We start from the raw sequence: 19,719 nt of genomic DNA on the forward strand, positions 1-19,719 counted from the left end.
TTGTAGAGAAAGGTTTCACAGCTTGTGATTTATGAATCACTGGAGGTCAATCATGGCACGTCATACTGGTAAATGAAAGATGGTTTGGAAATGAAAACTACAATGTTGAATCGCTGTAAAATTGAACCATGATTTTATTTGTCAAAAAGAAGAGAGGTGGTCCTGGGTTTAGCAGTGAAAAAAAGAGGAAAACATTCCTTTAGAAAAATATAGCAAGGAGCACCTGAGATTTATTCAGCAAGACAGTGAAAAAAAAAAGAATACAAAGGAAAAAAGGATGGCAGATGAGATTCTTTGGACAAGGACAATATGGTAAAACTGGGGAAAGCACTCTTCAAATCTGTAAAGAAAGCAGAGAACAGCAGAGAATGAGAATGTTGTTGCAGAATCCCTCTCTGTGGAATAACAGAAAAGAAAAAGTAGTTGTGGGTTTTGTCTATAACAAGCAAAAATTAAAAAAAAAAATCTAAGATGTTCCAACAATGGCTTTAAGGAGCTCAAGAAATATACTTTTCACTGACAACTTTCTACCATAAAATAATCACCTTTACAACTTAAGTTATGAAGCTCTTCTAAGAGCTTTTTAGCAAGGAAACAGCATGGAATTATGGAATAGTTGTCATGCTTCTAGTGTTTATATTATGCATCTGCTGTTAAAAGCTTAAATAACATTGAACAGGAAATTTTTAAAAAAAATGCCAGTCTCAAGTACTTCATATGATACTTTAATGGAAGATTTCTACTCAAACCCAGCAATAGTTCAATAGTTGACATAAGATCAAGCGTGAGGCGTTATTTTTAGCCTAGAACATTTTTTTAGTTTGTTTGTGTTTTGCAGAAAAAATGGATCCCTGGGTAAGTCTTGCTGCAGACAGAAGGTAAATTATTTTATCCAGGGCCCTGCAGCACTAAGGACATAGAAATTTTTATAGGTGAAACACAATGCACTCAGTGAGTGAAGAGTCACAGCTTATGTTTGAACAAGCACAGATTCTTCCCCAGCAAGGAAGAAAGAGGAAGGTAAAAAGAGCTGATAAGAAAATAAAATGTAGAAAATAAAAGAAAAACATATTAATAGCATAAATAAACTGCCCCAGATTCAATCCATGGCAGTTCCAATGTTAAAAGAAAGTGTACTGCATTTGAAAATAACGGAGGATAAATGCATCTAATGGGATCTAATAGCTGGAGTCATACTACCAAATTTCGTTACAGTACAGATTTTTACACTGGACCAAGTCACCTGGGTTCCCTTAATATCAGGGGAAAAAATAGCTTGAGAGTTCTGTATGTACAAGAGTAGACAACCACATTTGGTCAAATGAATCTCATCCTAAGGTACCTATTTCTACCTATTGCCTTTAAAGGGAGCCTTTGTTGCTTAAGTCAGACAGAGGTGTCTTTTGTTAATGGAGATGAAACCAGATGGTGACAGTGGTTCATGCTAGGTGTCTAATCTGGTTAACTCATCATATATGGTCAATGATGTTTCATGCTTTACCGGATTGCAATCTTTCAGTCTTACGATAATTCATCCTGAGAGGTGAAAGCAAAGGAGACATGATTAGACCACTTGTAATCATACGAATCCATACATCTGGCCTATTACAAAACCCACTCAATACTTCAATATTTATCATAGTGTTTCAGGGGCTCAGTGAGATATGAAGGAGTTTCAAGAGGAACAGATAGAGAGAAAATTATAGCTAGCCAATGTGAAATTGAACATGTTCTCTTTAGCACATGAAATGGAAATTGAAAATGTAATTCATTACCTTGAATGCTTATCATTTTAGAAAATTGATCTTACTCAACTGTTTTATTATTTTTACTATGTATTACAAATGACATTCCATTTATGTTCATGACACATTTCAGCCTTTCTAAGAATACTGAGGAACTTGAGAGCCTGGACTCTGTATCACTGATGGGATGTTTTGGTATTAATTTCGATGGGATCAAGATGCTTCCAGAACACTGATAAGATAAAATCCAATACTATTAATTATCCAATTTTATCCAATAAACTTGCAGTTTACATTCTTCGCCACAAATCATAGACATTCTGTTTCTGTACCTCTTTTGTCAGATTATACACCAGTTTGTAGAGAAGAGGGGTGCAGTCAACTCTTAATGTGTAGTTACCTGAAAACGAAACAAAGACTAGGAAATTTTCCCTTCACATACCAATGGCATTATCTTCTTAATGGATTAAACCCTGCAGTCCTTTCTTAAACGTTAACTCTAGGGCAAGAATTTAGGTCTTGCCTTGGAATATATACAGAAAGACTACTTTGTCACATTGCCTGAGCTACTGCTACTATATGACAATGATGTATTGGTTATAGTACATACACAGTCAAGTAATTAAGCATTCCAATAGTTCTAAACTATTCTCAACTAACTGTCATTAGCTACAAGCCCTTATCACTCATATGCCCCCTAAAGCTTGTATTAAACAGAAGGCAATAGTAACATCCTACTTTTTGTAGGATGCTAAATCTAAAGTTAGTGACTTAAGGAGCTGTGCAGGAGGAAAGATACATTCCCTGCAAGACTTTTAAATAAGTCTTGCAATGTAGCTGCTTCTTCACTTATCACAAAGAGGACTTTTTCAATGTTTTTGCAGACTGTATCTGAAAGACAGGTCATCTTCTGAGTAAGCGACTTGCAAGACATTTGGGATTTTATATTTCAGAACTAAGTACCACCCAAATAGGAGGCAACAAAGATGCAGAGCATTGTTTTCATCTGTTGTCTCCTAAACCTTCCCTTTTACCACCACACAATGGCTTCTGAATTTTACACCTGTTACGTTTCCATACCACCTTCAGGCTATATTGAATCATAGAATAGTTTAGGTGGGAAGGGATCTTCTAAGGTCGTTTATTCCAACCTCCCTGCCATGAGCAGGTGCATCTTCACCCAGATCAGGTTGCTCAGAGCCCCATTCAGCCTGGCCTGGGATGTCTCCAGGGATGGGGCATCCACCACCTCTCTGGGAAACCTGGGCCAGGGTTTCACCACCCTCAGTGTAAAAACTTTCTTCCTCATGATACATTTTGTATCATGGCCTGAATCTCCCCTTCTTTAGTTTACAACCATCACCCCTTGTCCTGTTGTAACAGGCCCTTATAAAAAGTCTGTCCCCATCTTTCTTATAGGCCCCTTTCAAGTACTGATATATTCAGCTAGGTAAGTATCTCATCCCAAAGTTGTCAGTTACAACAGCAAGAGCCCCATCGAAAAGAAGCTATCAGCACTTCTGAGGCAAGCAGGAGTGTGAAGCATTCTTCTGTATGGACTACAGCCACCAGAACTCAGCCGGGCAAACAGCTCTGCCCTCAAATACAGAGAACTACAAAGAGGCTAAGAGCGATGAGAAGGCTTTGATATAATATTAATAAAACATAAGCTTTTAGGTAACGCTGTTGAGTTTGATACAGCTTTAGACCTTTGGATCATCCTTTGCACATTTTGTACTCACAAAATGACCAGACTGACAACTACAGAAAACACCACGATAATGGAAAAAATACTAGATAATGTTACCATTTCCAAGGAGAGTCTGTATTGGAGAACTAGAAATTAAAGTAAGAAAAGTGCTAAAAAGCATGACCCACTATTATTTTTTTAATTACTAAAGGACAGTGAATAAAAATAATCTGATGTCCAAAATGTGGCATAAGAAGTGCCATGGAGAATGTATGACGATAAACAAAGTAATAGGCAGAGTATGTGGATTCTATGGCTCTACAGAGGATTTCGATGGTCAGTCAGATGGAAGATGTTCCTGATACTTGAAACAGTACACTGAATCTTGTGTTCCTTTCCTTATTACATATTTATTTTCCAGTGGTTTTACTTTCACATTTTGTTTAATGCATAAAGCGAGAGACATGTTTGAATAATCAAGATTTGGAAGAAAATTGTTAAGGCAGCACGTTGGCTGCAAAACAACTGAAAAATATATGTTACAATCCATGCTGAGAATATGGAGCAGTTGTAAAGCTATTATTTCACTTGTGAGATCTTCTAGCCGTGAAATTTTGCTCTGCTTTTTACACAGCATGTAGGCTGCATAATTGAAGGAACAGCTCTAACCCTCCCTACACCACAGGTCCAACTGAGCATTTAGAAACTGGGTTTGGCTTTTCTTTCTTCCCATTCCTTTTGTGACAGACAAAACTTTCATCTGTCAGGAATAAAAAGAGTCCTTAAATATGCCTGTTGATATCCATTTTATTCATACACAGTAAGCCCAAATAAGTTGGGTTTAACATGGGAAAATGCCCTTAATAACTAAGGTTATGATGCAGGACATCTTCACAGGGCTCTACTGATTATTATTTCAGCATAGGCAACAGTAAATGACATCCTTTTGTAATAAAGGTCAATATCATTTCAGCAGGATTTTGTGGTTTAGGTCATAATGTTGGACCCAACATTCAAAGTCCAGTTTCTAGGCAGCGCTCCTGTATGTCAGATTCTTCTCTAAATCTGAAGGGCATGGTAAATTAGATAATGGTGGATCAGTTTTTTGTGAAACACTCTTCAATGTGTGATTTTCTAGGAAAGCCCTGCCATAATACGTAAGTTACTCCCTGAATATTGACCCTGCTCATAGCAATGAGCAAAGGCAACCAAAATGGCCTAAAGCACAAAAAATGACTTCCCACAAAATGTAAGCCTAAAGTTTCGACACAAATTATCTTGAGATTGTAATAAATTATAACGTCCCAATAAATTATAATGTCCCAAAATATTATAATTACACAGAAAAAGGAGCTGGAGCCACAAACAGAAGTAGTAACAACCTTACATTAAAAGTGTAATTGTAAATTAAAGCTAATGCAGTTAAACCAGAGTTTAACATTCAGACCGCTCAGCTCATTAACAAAAATACTGAACTCCTCCAGGGGGGACGTTCAGGACTCCAGACACATCGGCTGCAGCTCATGGATGGTGCTATTTGCAACAAGAAAGCAACATGAGAATATAAATTTTCCTTTCTCTTCACTCAATTCTCCATTTGCTACATTTATTCTGAACATCACATTATCCATATTAAGTTTGCCAGCTCTGGATGCAATAAATAATACACAGTGAACTATTAAAATCAACATACGTGAAGTAAAGCAAGTTTAAAAATAAAAGACACACCTTCTATGGAAGAATCTGTGTTGATGTAAGCAACTGCCCGTTCCTGAAGGACTCTGGCATTTTCCTGGGGTTGTAAAAGTGTAATCATTACTTTCATTTAATGACATTTAATCAAGACCATGTTAAGGGTACTGCTTTTTACAGCATTACCTGTAAGAACCCTATCAGGATGAGTAGCACCAGGTACCTTACTAGTTTTGTTAATGTTTGAGCATGTGAAATTCACTCCTGCTTTCTGGGACTTAATTTGTTGTGGAAAACATCCACAAAATGTAGGTGCTGCCTGCTGCATCACACAGTAGCAAGATGGAGCATGAAAATTACCGAAGAGCATTTTAACAGGGTAAATTGAGGTTATACACGTGTTTTAACTGTGCACTTGCAGTGCATTTTCAACATGCAGCATGTGACTGTAAGGTCAGCCAGGACTCTTCCATGCTTTCAATCCCTAGTTATTCATATGAGCTCCCAGCATAGAACTCAGTTTTAACACTGATAAACTGAGTATTGCCATCATTTTTACACTCTTCAAAAAAGGAGCAATGAGTCAAAGCACTGACATTTCCTATTCAAATGAATCTGACTGACTGTTTTGAGACAACCAAGCATTGTTTTCTTGCTAAATATACACAGAAACACATGCTTAATTTTTTTGCAAACTAGCAATTATGTTTGAAATTGATATTCTAATCAGTAAGTGGTATTTTGCTAAGTCTTGGCTTTGTGATAGATATTCTAATTAGGTTAGCAATTGTTACTTGATTCATTTAATTTACAACCCAACTAATCATTTGTAAATTATATGAACTAAAAATTGGATCGGTAATTGATCACTTCATAAATAAACTGATATCTTTAAAACAAATATTAAGAGGAGGTTCTGCAAAAGAATTCAAAGGGAGGGAGCAGGCCTGTGCATGCATACACATGTATATATGCAAAAGCATATTTACGACATCAAGAAATTCCTTCATTTATGAGCAATGGAGATTGTCTATGTAACAAAAGGATGTTGCCACAGTTTCAGAGTCTTTCTGTTACACAGAAAACAATGAACACAGTGGGTTAATTTTCCTCAAGATTTAATAGATGACAGATCTGGCAGCTGCAGAAAACATAAATGTAAGCTGTGAGGAATGTCTCTAGAGAAACTGAATCTAATTTAGGTGTCAAAGAGAAGGAATGCGCACCATCAAGATAAATCAGGAAAACAATAATATGAAAACATTGAGGTCCTAATATGAATTGTGCTCATGGCTTTCTAATCTAGTACAGCTGCCGTTTTGTGAAATAATGGATGATAGATTACTAGATACTAAATTATTAAACAAAAAACACTACAGAGTAGGAATATGTGAACAAATCAAATATATAAAGAACTAATTTATTCACAACTTGCTCAAGATAATCATTTAAGTGTCATTCTTTCATATACCTTATAGTTAAAACAATTGTGTGTTTTTTCTTGACAGCAGTTAAATACGTGCACAGATACACAGGGAAAGAAATCACAAAGCTTTATATACAGTATAATTACGTCACCAGTAGAGTACAGGTGGGATGAAACGTTAATGTCAGCCTTTTAAAATCTCTCAGTAAATGATGATAATTTAAATTATATTTTCTTCATGTGATGTCCCATATAGCATGAATAAGGTGCAGAGAGTCTGTACCAGCTGGAAACCAATTTATGGGAGAAAGAATTAGTGCAATCCAAAGGAACAGAAATCTCAGCTTTGTTAGAAGAAGAACGATGGAATCCCTTTAGTGTTTGGGAACATGCCTCTGGTTCTGTTCCCTCCTCTGACACGTGTCATTTTGCTATGTTATTTTGTGGTTTACTGAAATACATGCCAATAAACTAAAAGATTAAAATATTCTATTTTGCAGTTTTGAAAGCTCTTTCTGCATACTTAAATATAACCTAGTAAAAATTCTAACAGAAGAGCGAGACAACACATTTCTGTTAAACCATTCAGTACTAATAAATTGACACAGTTCAGCAGAAATGTGTTTCTTCAAACAGTTTTCTGCCTGCTCTATTTCTAATTTGGATTTTGGATTTTACAGACAAAGCAATGAAAACTCCGGTAAGACCTGTATTTCTTGGGTGGGGGGTGGTGCTGAACAAATCCATTTACAGGGCTAAGAACTGACCATGCTCAGCAGGCAAAGGAAGAGAAAAACATTCAGAACCACATTTCTGAATTTCACAACAACATTCTATCAGGTAGGAATGTAGTCAGGGACCACATTACCAACTTAATTGATTGTCCTGCAACTGACAGTCTACAATAATGGAAGTTTCACAGGAATTTGGAACTATTCATTCAAAGAATACCCACCCTCTTATTTACCCAGAAGGATTAATTTCCTTGCACAGGGCTTGGTGCGCTTATGGATCATAGGTATATGATCTGGACTTCAGCTTATAGAAACTAAGGAATTTCTCAAATATAAGGTTAGAAAATGAAGCAATTGAGGTCATATAAAATGCTAACATTCTGTCAAATGGAGGCATAGATTTCCACATAGAGACAACTGAGGGACATTAGCTTTGAATCAAAGTAGATTTTTAAATCTTAGAAGAGTTAGTGTTGTAAGAATTTAGGTAGGTAATTTGTATAAATATATGAGGGCCTCACAGCACATGAAGGAGTTTGTTGTGCTTCAATTTTACCTTGAAGCTATTGATTGCAGCCTAGGAATAGATACCTGGGTAATGCAGCTGCCTGCAACAGACTTTCAACCTTTGCTTTCTTTACACTATTTTTTATTTACCTCAGCCCATTCTGTAGAACCCAACAACCCAAATTCTTCTGCATCCCAGCTAGCAAAAATAATAGTTCGCTTCGGTCTCCAACCTGCAATCACAGAGTTAAACTTGAGAATTCAACTTAAAGTTAGAAAGTCTAGTGAAAGGTCATAGTTAATTGAAATAACTTTAAAAAAATAGCACTTAATTGATATAGCAGTAAAAAAAAAAAAAGATTCCTCTTTAAACTCCTTAGAGGAACGTATTATTGCAGAAGCATTTCTAGTTAATGCAATATTTTCATTGCACACAACTAAGAGGGTACTATTAACTGATGAGAGACACAAGGGAATAAACTCAGTCAACTAAGATGCAATGCTACCTATGCATCACTTCAATGAATTTGCATCTTTCGCAATGAGGAATACAACTTTCTGTAGAGGCAAAAAGTTAAAACAACTTCTTATGAGAACATTCAATAAAGTTCCTCAAAGCTGTCATTTTTCATATCTATCATTTTATGTCTGTAGTAAGTTACCTTCCATCTTCATTTTACCATAACTCCGTACAACCTCTTGCAGAACAGCTGCACCTGTAGTTGGATCGATACCGCCAAATACCCAAGAGTCTCTATGACCTCCTAAAATAATATATCTGTCTGAAAACAAACACAAAATATCAAACCTTAATTAAAAATGCAGTTAGGTTGCTTTTATTTCCTCCGATTGCACAACAATTTGTGTCAAATGAAATATGAAGTTTAATACCCGTGTTACAAATTTATGTTTAAGGTAATCTGCAGTTCTTCACTTACTCTACTGAAGTATGTAAATGAAGACAAGAAATATTTAATACATTATTTTTCCACTTAAAAATCTTCCATGTATATGGCTTGCTGCTGAATATCAACATTGAGGTCCCAAATCATCACTAGTTTCTGTACTTTGCATTGTGTTAATTTTTGCAAAGGTAAAATGTATGAATGATGTAAGGGGAAAACTACTGTAAAATGACAGGTGTTATAAAAAAATTCTCTGACTTCTGTCATTCTAGCATTCCTATTCAAATATATTATTGTAAATGACAATGAAAAATAGTGTAACGGGAGGGACAGCACAACTATTAAAGGTTTCTCAGATTCCATATCTTCTGATAATCTGAAAAACTTGAAGTTTCTTGCAACATGAGAACAATTTCACCAAACACAAAATAAAGAAGGAATTAAAATCCTCAAGCAGCTGATGCTCACCTGGTTCTACAGCTCCTCTGAGGATACCAATGACATTGTAAATTCGTGTTATTTTATTGTTTGTATGAACGTGCATTCTGACTTTTCTGAAATGAAAAACAATATGTAGTAACCATTTCTGAAATAAAAGGCAATAAAAATGCAATAAAATAGCTTGTAAGCCAGAAAGTTCGTGCTTCTGTTCTGCTTTGTGTGTTCAGCACTGATCTAACCTGTCATGCTATATCAGTGTCCCATTTTTTATCTCAGATTAACCTACTGACAGAAAGACTCCTTAGGAACAACCCTATGAAGTGGGTCAATCTATAAACTTTCAAACATTTACAGAATTTATTGAATTGTTATTTATGGGAGTCAATTGGATAATTGTGTATTAGAGGAGTAAACTGAAAAGCACATACCGTAGTTAAAAATACATTTACATTTCGATCAAAATTATAATTGTAGAGATATATGTTTTTATAAAGAATACACTTGGTTTTGTAGTACAATTCAGTGTAATAAGATAGAACTTGGAGAGAAAGTCATTAGAAATATTAATGCACGAATAAATTGAAATCTCTGTTTAGAACAGCAGATCTAAGTAAAAAAGATTTGTCAATCTATTGACAAATCCCACACCCAGCAAAATCCACTTGTAAAATTTTATAAAACACAAGGCAATTCAGATATTAGGAGAGCTAAAAATAATGTACTATTCAGCCCCTCTTAACCTGTAGAAGAAAGCAAGCATCAAACAATGCTTTTTTGTGTGTCTGGCATAACACCAAGAGTTTCAGATTTGAAGTTATCTTTTCAGCAGAAAATCTGCATAGCTGTCAAAATCAAAATCCACTTCAGGACAGCTACTGGAGCTCTGCCCAGAAAATAACTGACACCAGTGCCTTGAGCATGCATTTACTTGCACACTTTCCATGGGCAAGTGTCATTCTGCCTAGACTCAACGTTCATTTCGATATTGAGGCACTCTGAGGAAGAAGTATATGTAGAATTAGCCCTTATTTACAAAAACTGTTACCCTATCAAGCAGGAAGATACTAAATAGTGTATTCAAAAATATTTCCTATGTATAAGTTTTCGGGGTGAATCATGTTGTTTCTTTTCTCACTGTTGCTCTTCAAGATATTCCGAACAGCATCTTATTTACGTCAGATGTGTTTTCTTACTTATTTATGCCTACTGTATTCATTTTCAGCTAGTGGTAAAGCAGAGTTGAAAATAATAATGATCAATTAAGTCTTTATAAAATTATATATTCAGACATACTCTTGTTTTGCAGGAGTGATAATTTGTGATAATTATATTACACACTGTTCATTGTTCATTCACTACCAAACCTCATAGAATATATCATGTAAACGGAAAGTATTTTTAAGTGAAGAAGTGATAGAAATGTGATCTTTAGCTTTATCTATTGCAGTTTATCAGCTATAAACAACAAAGAATGCTATGACAGTCCCTGGTAGCCAGTTACTGATAGCTAAATACAGTTTTTACGTGGCTTAGTCTGCTAGACACTGACTCTGTTTGTGCTGGAGACCTGGACAGTTGTATTTCTCTGTTGGAGCTGAAAAACGTAAACCACAAACACAATATCGCTAATTCAACTGGTGAAAGGCCAGTTCCTCCCAAACAAATTAATAAGATATATGTGCTTTGGGCTCTTCCATCCTGCCTAGTGAACTGCTGGAGTCACCATCCCTGGAAGTGTTTAAAAGATGTATAGATGAGGTTCTTAGGGATGTGGTTTAGTGCTAGAGTTAGGTTATGGTTGGACTTGATGACCTTGAGGGTCTCTTCCAACCTAAATGGTTCTATGATTCTATGACTCCCAAGTCATTGACAACCTTCATAGATTGGAATTCACAGAAACACCAGGAGGCTTCCAGTGGACAAGGGAAACATGCATAGAAGAAAACTACTGAATTATCAGTCCTTCTCCATTTGACTGTTAGAAGCCAGTTGTTCTATTGTCCCCTCGGTCACCAGAAACAGAAAAGAAAGACCAAAGCTTGGAGGAGGAAGTTTAGGGTTAATTCAACAGTATTAAAACATGTCTACTTACTGATACCTAGCCATCTTTAAAAGGACCAGTGAAACAATGTCAGAACCTTAAAGTAATGATTAAAGTTAGAATGAAAGGGCTGGACCTATGCCCTGTGAATCTGTATATCCACTGACAGTGAGGACACTGAGAAAAAACATAGATTTGATAATTTATTTTCAAATTCTAAAAGCTAGCACCAAGTGTTGCCCACTCAGAAGGAAGCAAATTTCTCTAGAAGATCTTTAGATGTATTGTTTCACAGTCTTTTTCTTGTTGAGTTTTTTTTTTTTTTGCAATATTTTATAAATAGGAAAACATAAAAACAGACCTTGTAGAAGAGTTCCCTGCAAATCCTGGCCCTATGTTATATGGCACATTGAGACTTCCCTTCCAGCTGCTGTCTGGAGCTGCACGTCCTCCCATTGCACTGGCAAGTGAAAAGCAAGATAAATGTAGTTGACTAGTAGGCTAAAACCTTAAATTCCCTTAATGATTACTGCACCTAAACTAAGGTGAGTATATAAAGCTCTTAAAAACATTTTGCCACAAACAGGTTGCTTTGGATTTCTCACATTTTCTGAAGTACACACTACTACAAAAGAACCACAAATACAAGTAACAGCATAGATCTTACCATCGTAGTATAAAAAATTTTGCTGCACATTTTTGAATACTGACTTCTAGTGAGGAGGTCATACGAATACTCACCGTAATAACACTTCTGCATCATGATATCCAATGGGATGAACTGGGATTTTGGGAATCCCTACACCTTCATTAACTTTATACCTGAAAGTATACTCTGAGAAACCAGAAAAAAATGTCAAGTTTATAGCGTTCTTAGCAAGTTTCACCAAACTGGAAATACATTTAAACAGTGCAGCCACACAGTAGCCACAAGCATGCATGACTTTCTTTTTTTTCTTTTAATTCTTAGCTCATTTCTTAGATGCTGTTTCTAGGAAACCAAAATGTAATGACAGAGCCACAAACCCTATAGTGTATCTGCCCAGCTGTGTAACAGAAGACCCTATGTTTGATGCAAGGTTATATTTGCTGTCCATCCATATGATTACATCTCCTCCAAGGTGACTAGGGGGCAACCAAGCTGGTGTGTGAGGCGAAGACGGCCCCTGTGCAGCCTGTTTACAAGCTGTAGAGAACATCCATATATGCATTTACCTAGGTCAAAGACAGTCAATGTCTTGCCAAATCTAGTGGGCCAGGCACACACAATCTATCTTTTTTTTCAGTATGGTGTTGTCTTATGTCCCCAACAATGATCACACGAGCCACTGAGCTTTGCAGAAGCACCCCTGTGTTCTCATCACACTGGTAGATAGGACTGGTAGGCACCTTCAGATTGTGTTCAGGATGCCTACAAGGACGAGACAAGCACACGGTGCCAATTTTCGAAAGACTCCAGGCTACAGTTATTTTTAATACAGATATTTTACTGCCTGTAAAGAGGATTTTAAATTGTTTTTCTACTTGGAATTTAGGAGCAGCAAGGAAACATACCTCCAAGCAAAGCTATTACTCCTCTTTGATGGTAGACTATAATCTAGTTTGAACTGGTCCTCTTGAGAAACACAGGTATTTAAAAATGTCTATAAATTCTCAGCCATTTTCTAGTGCTTCACAGTCTGTAAACCTACACATCCTGCTTTTGTAAGAGTTACAAAGCTGGGCTCATACAAAGAAATTTTCCTAAATACTTACTTTCTCTGCCTAACTCTAAAGCAACCAGTTGAAATGACATACAGCTAGAACTTAGTCTGTAATAGGATAATTAACTAATGCTAAAAATAATTTAAAACAACATTTGTATTTGCATCTGTATGAAAAATTGATTAATTTCTAGTGCCACAATAACTTTCAGCATCAGTTTATGAAGGACTCGATGGCCGAGGGTTCAGAGATTTCACTCACCTTTCGCAGGATAACCTGGTGTCAGAGGGTCCCCAGCCCCGTTCAGGTTTAACACATTCCCACGCTGGGCTCCTCCACCTGGAAGGTTCCAGCCATCTGGGTAAGCACCTACTCCTGGGGCGCAGTAGTCAGCAGGATCTGAGTAAAGTATGATCCCTTGGGCTCCTGCTAATATGGCATTTTTAACCTGTGAAATTATTTGCTTTTAAGAAATGCATTTTTTTCTTTTTTTTTCTTTTTTTTTCTTTTTTTTTTTATTTTTTTCCTCCATGGGGGTATAGCCTTAGAAGTTGTGTATGTGAAAGAATGAAAATGTCCACAGACTCCTTATCAAATACTTACTTCTTACTGGTGAAGGGACCTGAACACAAGACCTATGGGGAGAGGCTGAGGGAGCTGGGCTTGTTTAGTCTGGAGAAGAGGAGGCTTAGAGGTGAGCTCAGCACTCTCTAGAACTACCTGAAGGGCAGTTCTAGCCAGGTGGGGATTGGTCTCTTCTCCCAGGCAGTCAGCAATAGGACAAGTGGGCATGAGCTTAAACTCTGCCAGGGGAAATTTAGGCTGGAAATTAGAAAGAAATTCTTTACTGAGAGAGTGATCAGGCATTGAAATGGCTGCCCAGGGAGGTGGTGGACTCGCCATCCCTGGAGGTTTTTAAAGTGAGGTTGGACATGGCACTTAGTGCCATGATCTAGTAAATAGACTAGAGTTGGACCAAGGGTTGGACTCGATGATCTCTGAGGTCTTTTCCAACCCTGTCGATTCTGTGATTCTGTGATTCTTCAAAATACTGCAGTTCTATGGATGAAAACTATTAGAAGCTTTGGCTCCAGCAACTACTCAGTTCCCTAAATTAACCTTTTGCAAGAACTGCCTAATGAGTTTGCAGTCATCTCAGTCTCAGGAGATTAATACATTCATCTGTGCTTATTGTTTTGGAAGTTATTCTTAGAATGCAGTCACAATGGACATATTGCAAGCTTCCTTCTGCTCGTATGTTCCGACTTACAGCCCTCATTAACTCCCTCTGGCTCTACCGTGAGCAGTGTCTGACCCACAGAGGAAAAAATAAAACACAACATTTACTTTGTTTCCTCTAAAAATCTTCCCATATCTGGCAATGACAATCTTTCCTGTACAGTTAATTCCCATTTCACGCTCCAGTTTAAAAAAATCTTCAGTGCGGCCATAATTCACATATACCAGATCTGCCTGCACAGAAAAGAAAAGCAGTTTCAGGGCAACTGGTCATTAAACACATAGAATCACTGTTTTTGGAAATACACAGTTTTATTCACTATGTATGATATAGTTTTGTTTTTCTGGTTTTGTTTTTGTTTTTTGTTTGTACAAACAAGAATCAGTGCTCATAAAAACAATAGCAAATGATTTCCATAATGTTCTACAGGAGGCCTTGGCTCAAACTGCTGGCCTTTCTATATTATCCTTCCCTGAGATTGTAAACTAAACCAATGTCTTTTGCTAAACTGACGAACTTCTGTGGCCATGAAAAAATAGTGGTATTCCTTGCATGTGCAAACATTCATTATTATATAATTTAACCTGTGCAATGCAAAGCTGTCCCTGATTTGTCCCTCCATGAAAAATTACCAGATTAAGTGAAGCCTTTGAAGAAATTTACTTAATCTAAAATGTTTTCCAAATTGATTTATATGTTGCTATTTCTACTTAAGGCTTTGGCAAGTCCTGTCCATATGATTGAGTAATGTGGAGTAACCTGAGATGTATCCAACATTTTCCATGAAGACAGAAGTTTTTCACTTATTACATGATTCAGATTTCTAGCAATTTGAAAAAGCTTTTTTTCTAATAGGAGACCTCTAACCTCCACACAATATGTGGCCTAGCTGTACTTACATGTTCTCTTATACTAATGGTTAATTAAAACTACTACAAGAAATATTTTTTAGAAGTTGGAGCAATCTATCACAGCAAGTGTTTCGCAATGTATGTCTTCAGCTAATAATAATCTTACATAAGTTTTTTCTTACCTCTGGTACTCCTTGTCCTGAAAAAGCATTATATGGTGGTAGTATATCAGTAACATTTTCATACCCCTGTGGTGGTGGTTCAAAGAACGATGTATTGAAAATCTATCAATAAATAACAGAAGTCTTTGGTCAAACACACCACCTCCAGGCACAAGTTTGTACTCTAAGCTGGGTTATTGCAAATGATACGCTACTTTCCATAAATTGTTAGCAAAAATAAAATTCTAACTAGCATGTATAAGTTCAAACAAAAAAATAGCTAGGGTGTTGAATGCAGATGTAAATACTGAGATAGATCACTTGTTAGAAGATGCTCATCAGTTGCTGACTGAACCCAGGCAAAGATTAGCTGAAAATTGTCACCAGGTGGTGTCAATAAAAAGACACCCAGTTCATCCATGTCATCACACATGTGATTCCTCTCACCTACATTATTACTCCTCTCTTCACCTCTTTGCTAGTTACGCTCCAGTCCAATGTGCTGCCTTTCATCACTACCTATTGTAACACTCATGTTGCCTCAAGGTTCATCTCCACTCCTTCTCACTTCATGAGATTATAGCTGAAAAACTACGTTAGGAAGTTTCTGGAAGAACTTCTTCATTCTGTCATCCCTAAGCTCTATCACCTTCGAGCACATATTCCTTAGTTTCTACAAGGGGTCTTCATCCCTACCTATGTGCTATGATGCTTCTCTAGTAGCCCCACCTCCTCTCCTCGCTCAGGTTCCTTGTCAGATTTTACACCTACTTCCTTAATTATTATTACTGCCAACACCAGCTTAGACCTCATAGGAAGCCAGTACGATCAGGTTCAGAACAAATGAAACAAAGCAGTACTTCATACAATGGGTAGGATCTGTGCAGCATTCCTTACCTCTGCATGTTATGGAGGCAAAAATTTTACAAATGTTCAAGCAGAGTTTGGACAAGTACTTGGGAGAGAGATCTAATGAGGGTTACTAAGTGGATAAATACTTGGAAAAGAGGTCTAATGAGGATTCTTAAAGACACTAGTTGTACTATGCTCACAGAACTCCTGAGCTGAAAACAGCTGGACACTGGAAGAACTGAATGCCTTGAATGCATTTCTTTGCTCTTAAACTTGTGCATCCACTTAAGGCTGTTTACGTAAACAAGATATTTGCCTAGATGTAACATTAAGCTGAAGCACTGTGACCATTCTTACACTTCATGGTCTATTGGTATTAGTAGTAGCCTCTCCACACATCCCTCTCTACTGTATGAGGCACTGAGATTTCAGCCACTCTGCTGTTCTGCTGCACACCCTGGAAAACCATTTTTAAATATGAGTTCCTGTTGCACTGGATTTTTTATCATATTATAAAGCACATGCTGGGATGAGTGGGTGGGAAAAGAGAGGAAGACACTGTTTCTTTAAAGAAGTCTGACATAACTATAGTTTAATCCTTAAAAAGATCACCTCATTCCCTTCATCATCAATTACTGAGATGTAGTTTGGCTCTTTTTCATTTGGGTATGAAAGAAGTACATCATAATGAGCAAGTTCTGCTGAATCCAGTCCAAATTCCTTCCACTGGCCTTGAATTTGTTTGGCAAGAAGAAGATTCTGTTCAGTTCCTGCGAGGTGAGGCAACTTGGTAAATGAGCTAGAATAAAATAGAAAATCACTTGTAAGCAGCAAATGCATAGGAGCACAATAGTGAGCTTGGATCAGTGTGTATAAAGCTTATCTTCAAGCCACATGCATGGAAAGTAAGGTCTTATAATTAAAGTTTGAGCTGTATAATATGATTGTTTATCAGAGTCTGCATCAACATAAGCATAAAATGAAGTCAGAGCAGAGGATCTTTCCTCAGGCCTCAAGATAAATCAGATGAACCTTCCTGTTTGCATAACAGAAATAGCCACACACAAGCAATGGAAATCAGTGTCAAAGACATTCAGCAAAAGGACATGGACACTATGGAAGGAGCAGAAGTAGGTACAGAAAAGGTACATATTCAGAAAGGAGCCCTCCAAATAATTCTGATCACAGTATCACAGTATCACAGTATGTTTGGGATTGGAAGGGACCTCAAAAGATCATGCAGTCCAATCCCCCTGCTGGAGCAGGAACGCCTAGGTGAGGTCGCACAGGAACATGTCCAGGCGGGTTTTGAATGTCTCCAGAGAAGGAGACTCCACAACCTCCCTGGGCAGCCTGTTCCAGTGTCTGTCGCCCTCACTGAGAAGATGTTTCTTCTCAAATTTAAGTGGAACTTCTTGTGTTCCAGCTTGATCCCATTACCCCTTGTCCTATCATTGTTTGCCACTAAGAGCCTGGCTCCATCCTCGTGGCACTCACCCTTTATATATTTATAAACATTGATAAGGTCATCTCTCAGTCTCCTCTTCTCCAAACTAAAGAGCCCCAGCTCCCTCAGCCTTTCCTCATAAGGGAGGTGCTCCACTCCCTTAATCATCTTTGTTGCCCTACGCTGGACCCTCTCCAGCAGTTCCCTGTCCTTCTTGAACTGAGAGGCCCAGAACTGGAGACAATATTCTAGATGGGGTCTCACCAGGGCAGAGTAGAGGGGAAGGAGGACCTCTCTCGATCTACTAACCACCCCCCTTCTAATACACCCCAGGATGCCATTGGCCTTCCTGGCCACATGAGCACAGTGCTGGCTCATGGTCATCCTGTTGTCCACCAGGACCCCCAGGTCCCTTTCCCCTACACTGCTCTCTAATATGTAATTTCCCAACCTATACTGGAACCTGGGGTTGTTCCTGCCCAGATGTAGGACTCTACACTTACCCTTGTTAAATTTCATCAGGTTATTCCCCGCCCAACTCTCCAGCCTGTCCAGGTCTCTGGATGGCAGCACAGCCTTCTGGCGTGTCAGCCACTCCTCCCAGCTTAGTGTCATCAGCAAACTTGCTGATAGCACACTCTATTCCCTCATCCAAATCGTTAATGAATATATTGAATAATACTGGCCCCAGTACTGACCCCTGAGGCACTCCACTAGATACTGGCCTCCAACTAGACTCCACACCATTCACTACCACTCTCTGCCTTCTCTCCTTAAGCCAGTTTGCAACCCACCTCACTACTCTATTGTCTAGACCACACCTCCTCAACTTAGCTGTGAGGATGCTGTGGGAGACTGTGTCAAAGGCTTTACTGAAGTCAAGGTAGACCACATCCACCGCTCTGCCATCATCCATCCACCTTGTTACATTCTCATGATGTCTGATGATGGGTTGGTACATAGTTGGCACAACACGTACTAATAAGTTCAACTTGAAAATCATTATGTCAAATAATCTGAATAGACTTGGGGTTTTTTTTCTTAATCTAAAGCCTAAATAATATAAACCTTCTTATCAACATTTACATCCAGAACAGATATAACACATAATGGTGATAAACAGTCAGGAACAAGAACCAGCCCCTCTCGGCTACCCTACAGAAGTCTGTCTACAATTTGTTTGGTCCAGTGAACAAATGAGTTATGGTGAACACTGATCAGCCAGCACGGTACTAAGCACCAGCTATGAATTCCCAACAGGTTACTTGTTAATGGCTGCCCCACGGATGACAGATACCATTAATTACCATAAATCGGTGGTATCAAGTACTATGATTAGCAGCACCTCAACCTGTCAGTTCAGACTATTTTCAACCCATCTAACAACTTCTTCAGTTTGAGCTTCCTCAGCTTCCAAATGAGATGATGTCCAAGGCCTTGCCAAAGTCAAGCATGTTACAGTCACTGCAACATCTCTACTGATACACATAGCCAGTCTTTCCTTTGCAGAAGATAATCACCCTGATCAGGGTGATCATGTAAACACATAGTAAAAAATGCTGGCTGTTTCTATTTTCATGTTCTTCATTTGTTAGAACATGCAACAGATTCCAGAAGGATGTCTGGTCATACTTCCAGGGACTAAAGTGAAGGTGACTATCCCACAGTCTCTCCAGGTTGTCCTTCTTGCTTGACTTAAAGATCATCAGCCTTTTCAGCCACTAGGAACCTCTTTCAATCACCAGAACTTCTCATAGACAGCAGCCTTGCAATCACAACGTCCAGGTCTTTCATGTGAATCCCGTCTGGCATTTGAATGCAAATTCTCCATGTAGATCACAACCTTCTGCTCTCTGCTGTTGTCTTTATCTCTATTTAAACTGTGCAGATATGTACTGAGTTTCAGAAGTAATCTTTGCCAAAGCTTGTTGCCTGTCTTCTTTTTGCACCTTAATTCTCTAGAGTACTTTAAGTACCTTTTAATTCCTTAAGTACTCTGGTTTAAATACTAAATGTGCCATCAGGAAAAATACACTGAATTAACATGTGAAGCCTTTTAGCAGTCTGCATTTTCTGACGGTTTCTCAGAGTATGTTTTCTCCACTGGATAAAAGCAGATTTAGCAGTCTGAAAAGCTAAGAATATGGAACAAAACTCTCAAGCTCACATTTTTTTCTGCTTTTAACAAAGCTTTTGGATAGTGTATTAGTATAATTTTTCTGCAGTTTCTGCTTTTTATTTGAACTTAGGAAAAAAAAAAACAAACAGCATGAATATTTGGCC

At 37.8% G+C, this 19,719-nt stretch overlaps 1 protein-coding gene across 1 annotated transcript in view; it reads right to left on the reverse strand.

Moving 5' to 3' along the window:
• Window positions 1–19,719, reverse strand: part of NAALAD2 (N-acetylated alpha-linked acidic dipeptidase 2) — a gene marked incomplete at its 3' end in the record, with an annotated part of 34,183 nt that overhangs the window by 11,413 nt on the left and 3,051 nt on the right. The window contains exons 3-13 of the mRNA XM_080356797.1: window positions 16,602–16,788; window positions 15,159–15,260; window positions 14,233–14,358; window positions 13,147–13,333; window positions 11,923–12,016; window positions 11,543–11,641; window positions 9,168–9,253; window positions 8,457–8,576; window positions 7,945–8,027; window positions 5,164–5,227; window positions 2,078–2,145 (exon numbers count right to left, since the gene is read on the reverse strand). Coding sequence (XP_080212923.1) covers window positions 2,078–2,145; window positions 5,164–5,227; window positions 7,945–8,027; window positions 8,457–8,576; window positions 9,168–9,253; window positions 11,543–11,641; window positions 11,923–12,016; window positions 13,147–13,333; window positions 14,233–14,358; window positions 15,159–15,260; window positions 16,602–16,788 — 1,216 coding nt within the window. The remainder of the gene's footprint in view (window positions 1–2,077; window positions 2,146–5,163; window positions 5,228–7,944; window positions 8,028–8,456; window positions 8,577–9,167; window positions 9,254–11,542; window positions 11,642–11,922; window positions 12,017–13,146; window positions 13,334–14,232; window positions 14,359–15,158; window positions 15,261–16,601; window positions 16,789–19,719) is intronic.

This window comes from Nesoenas mayeri, assembly GCF_963082525.1.
Source record: "Nesoenas mayeri genome assembly, chromosome: 1".
Lineage (NCBI taxonomy): Eukaryota > Metazoa > Chordata > Aves > Columbiformes > Columbidae > Nesoenas > Nesoenas mayeri.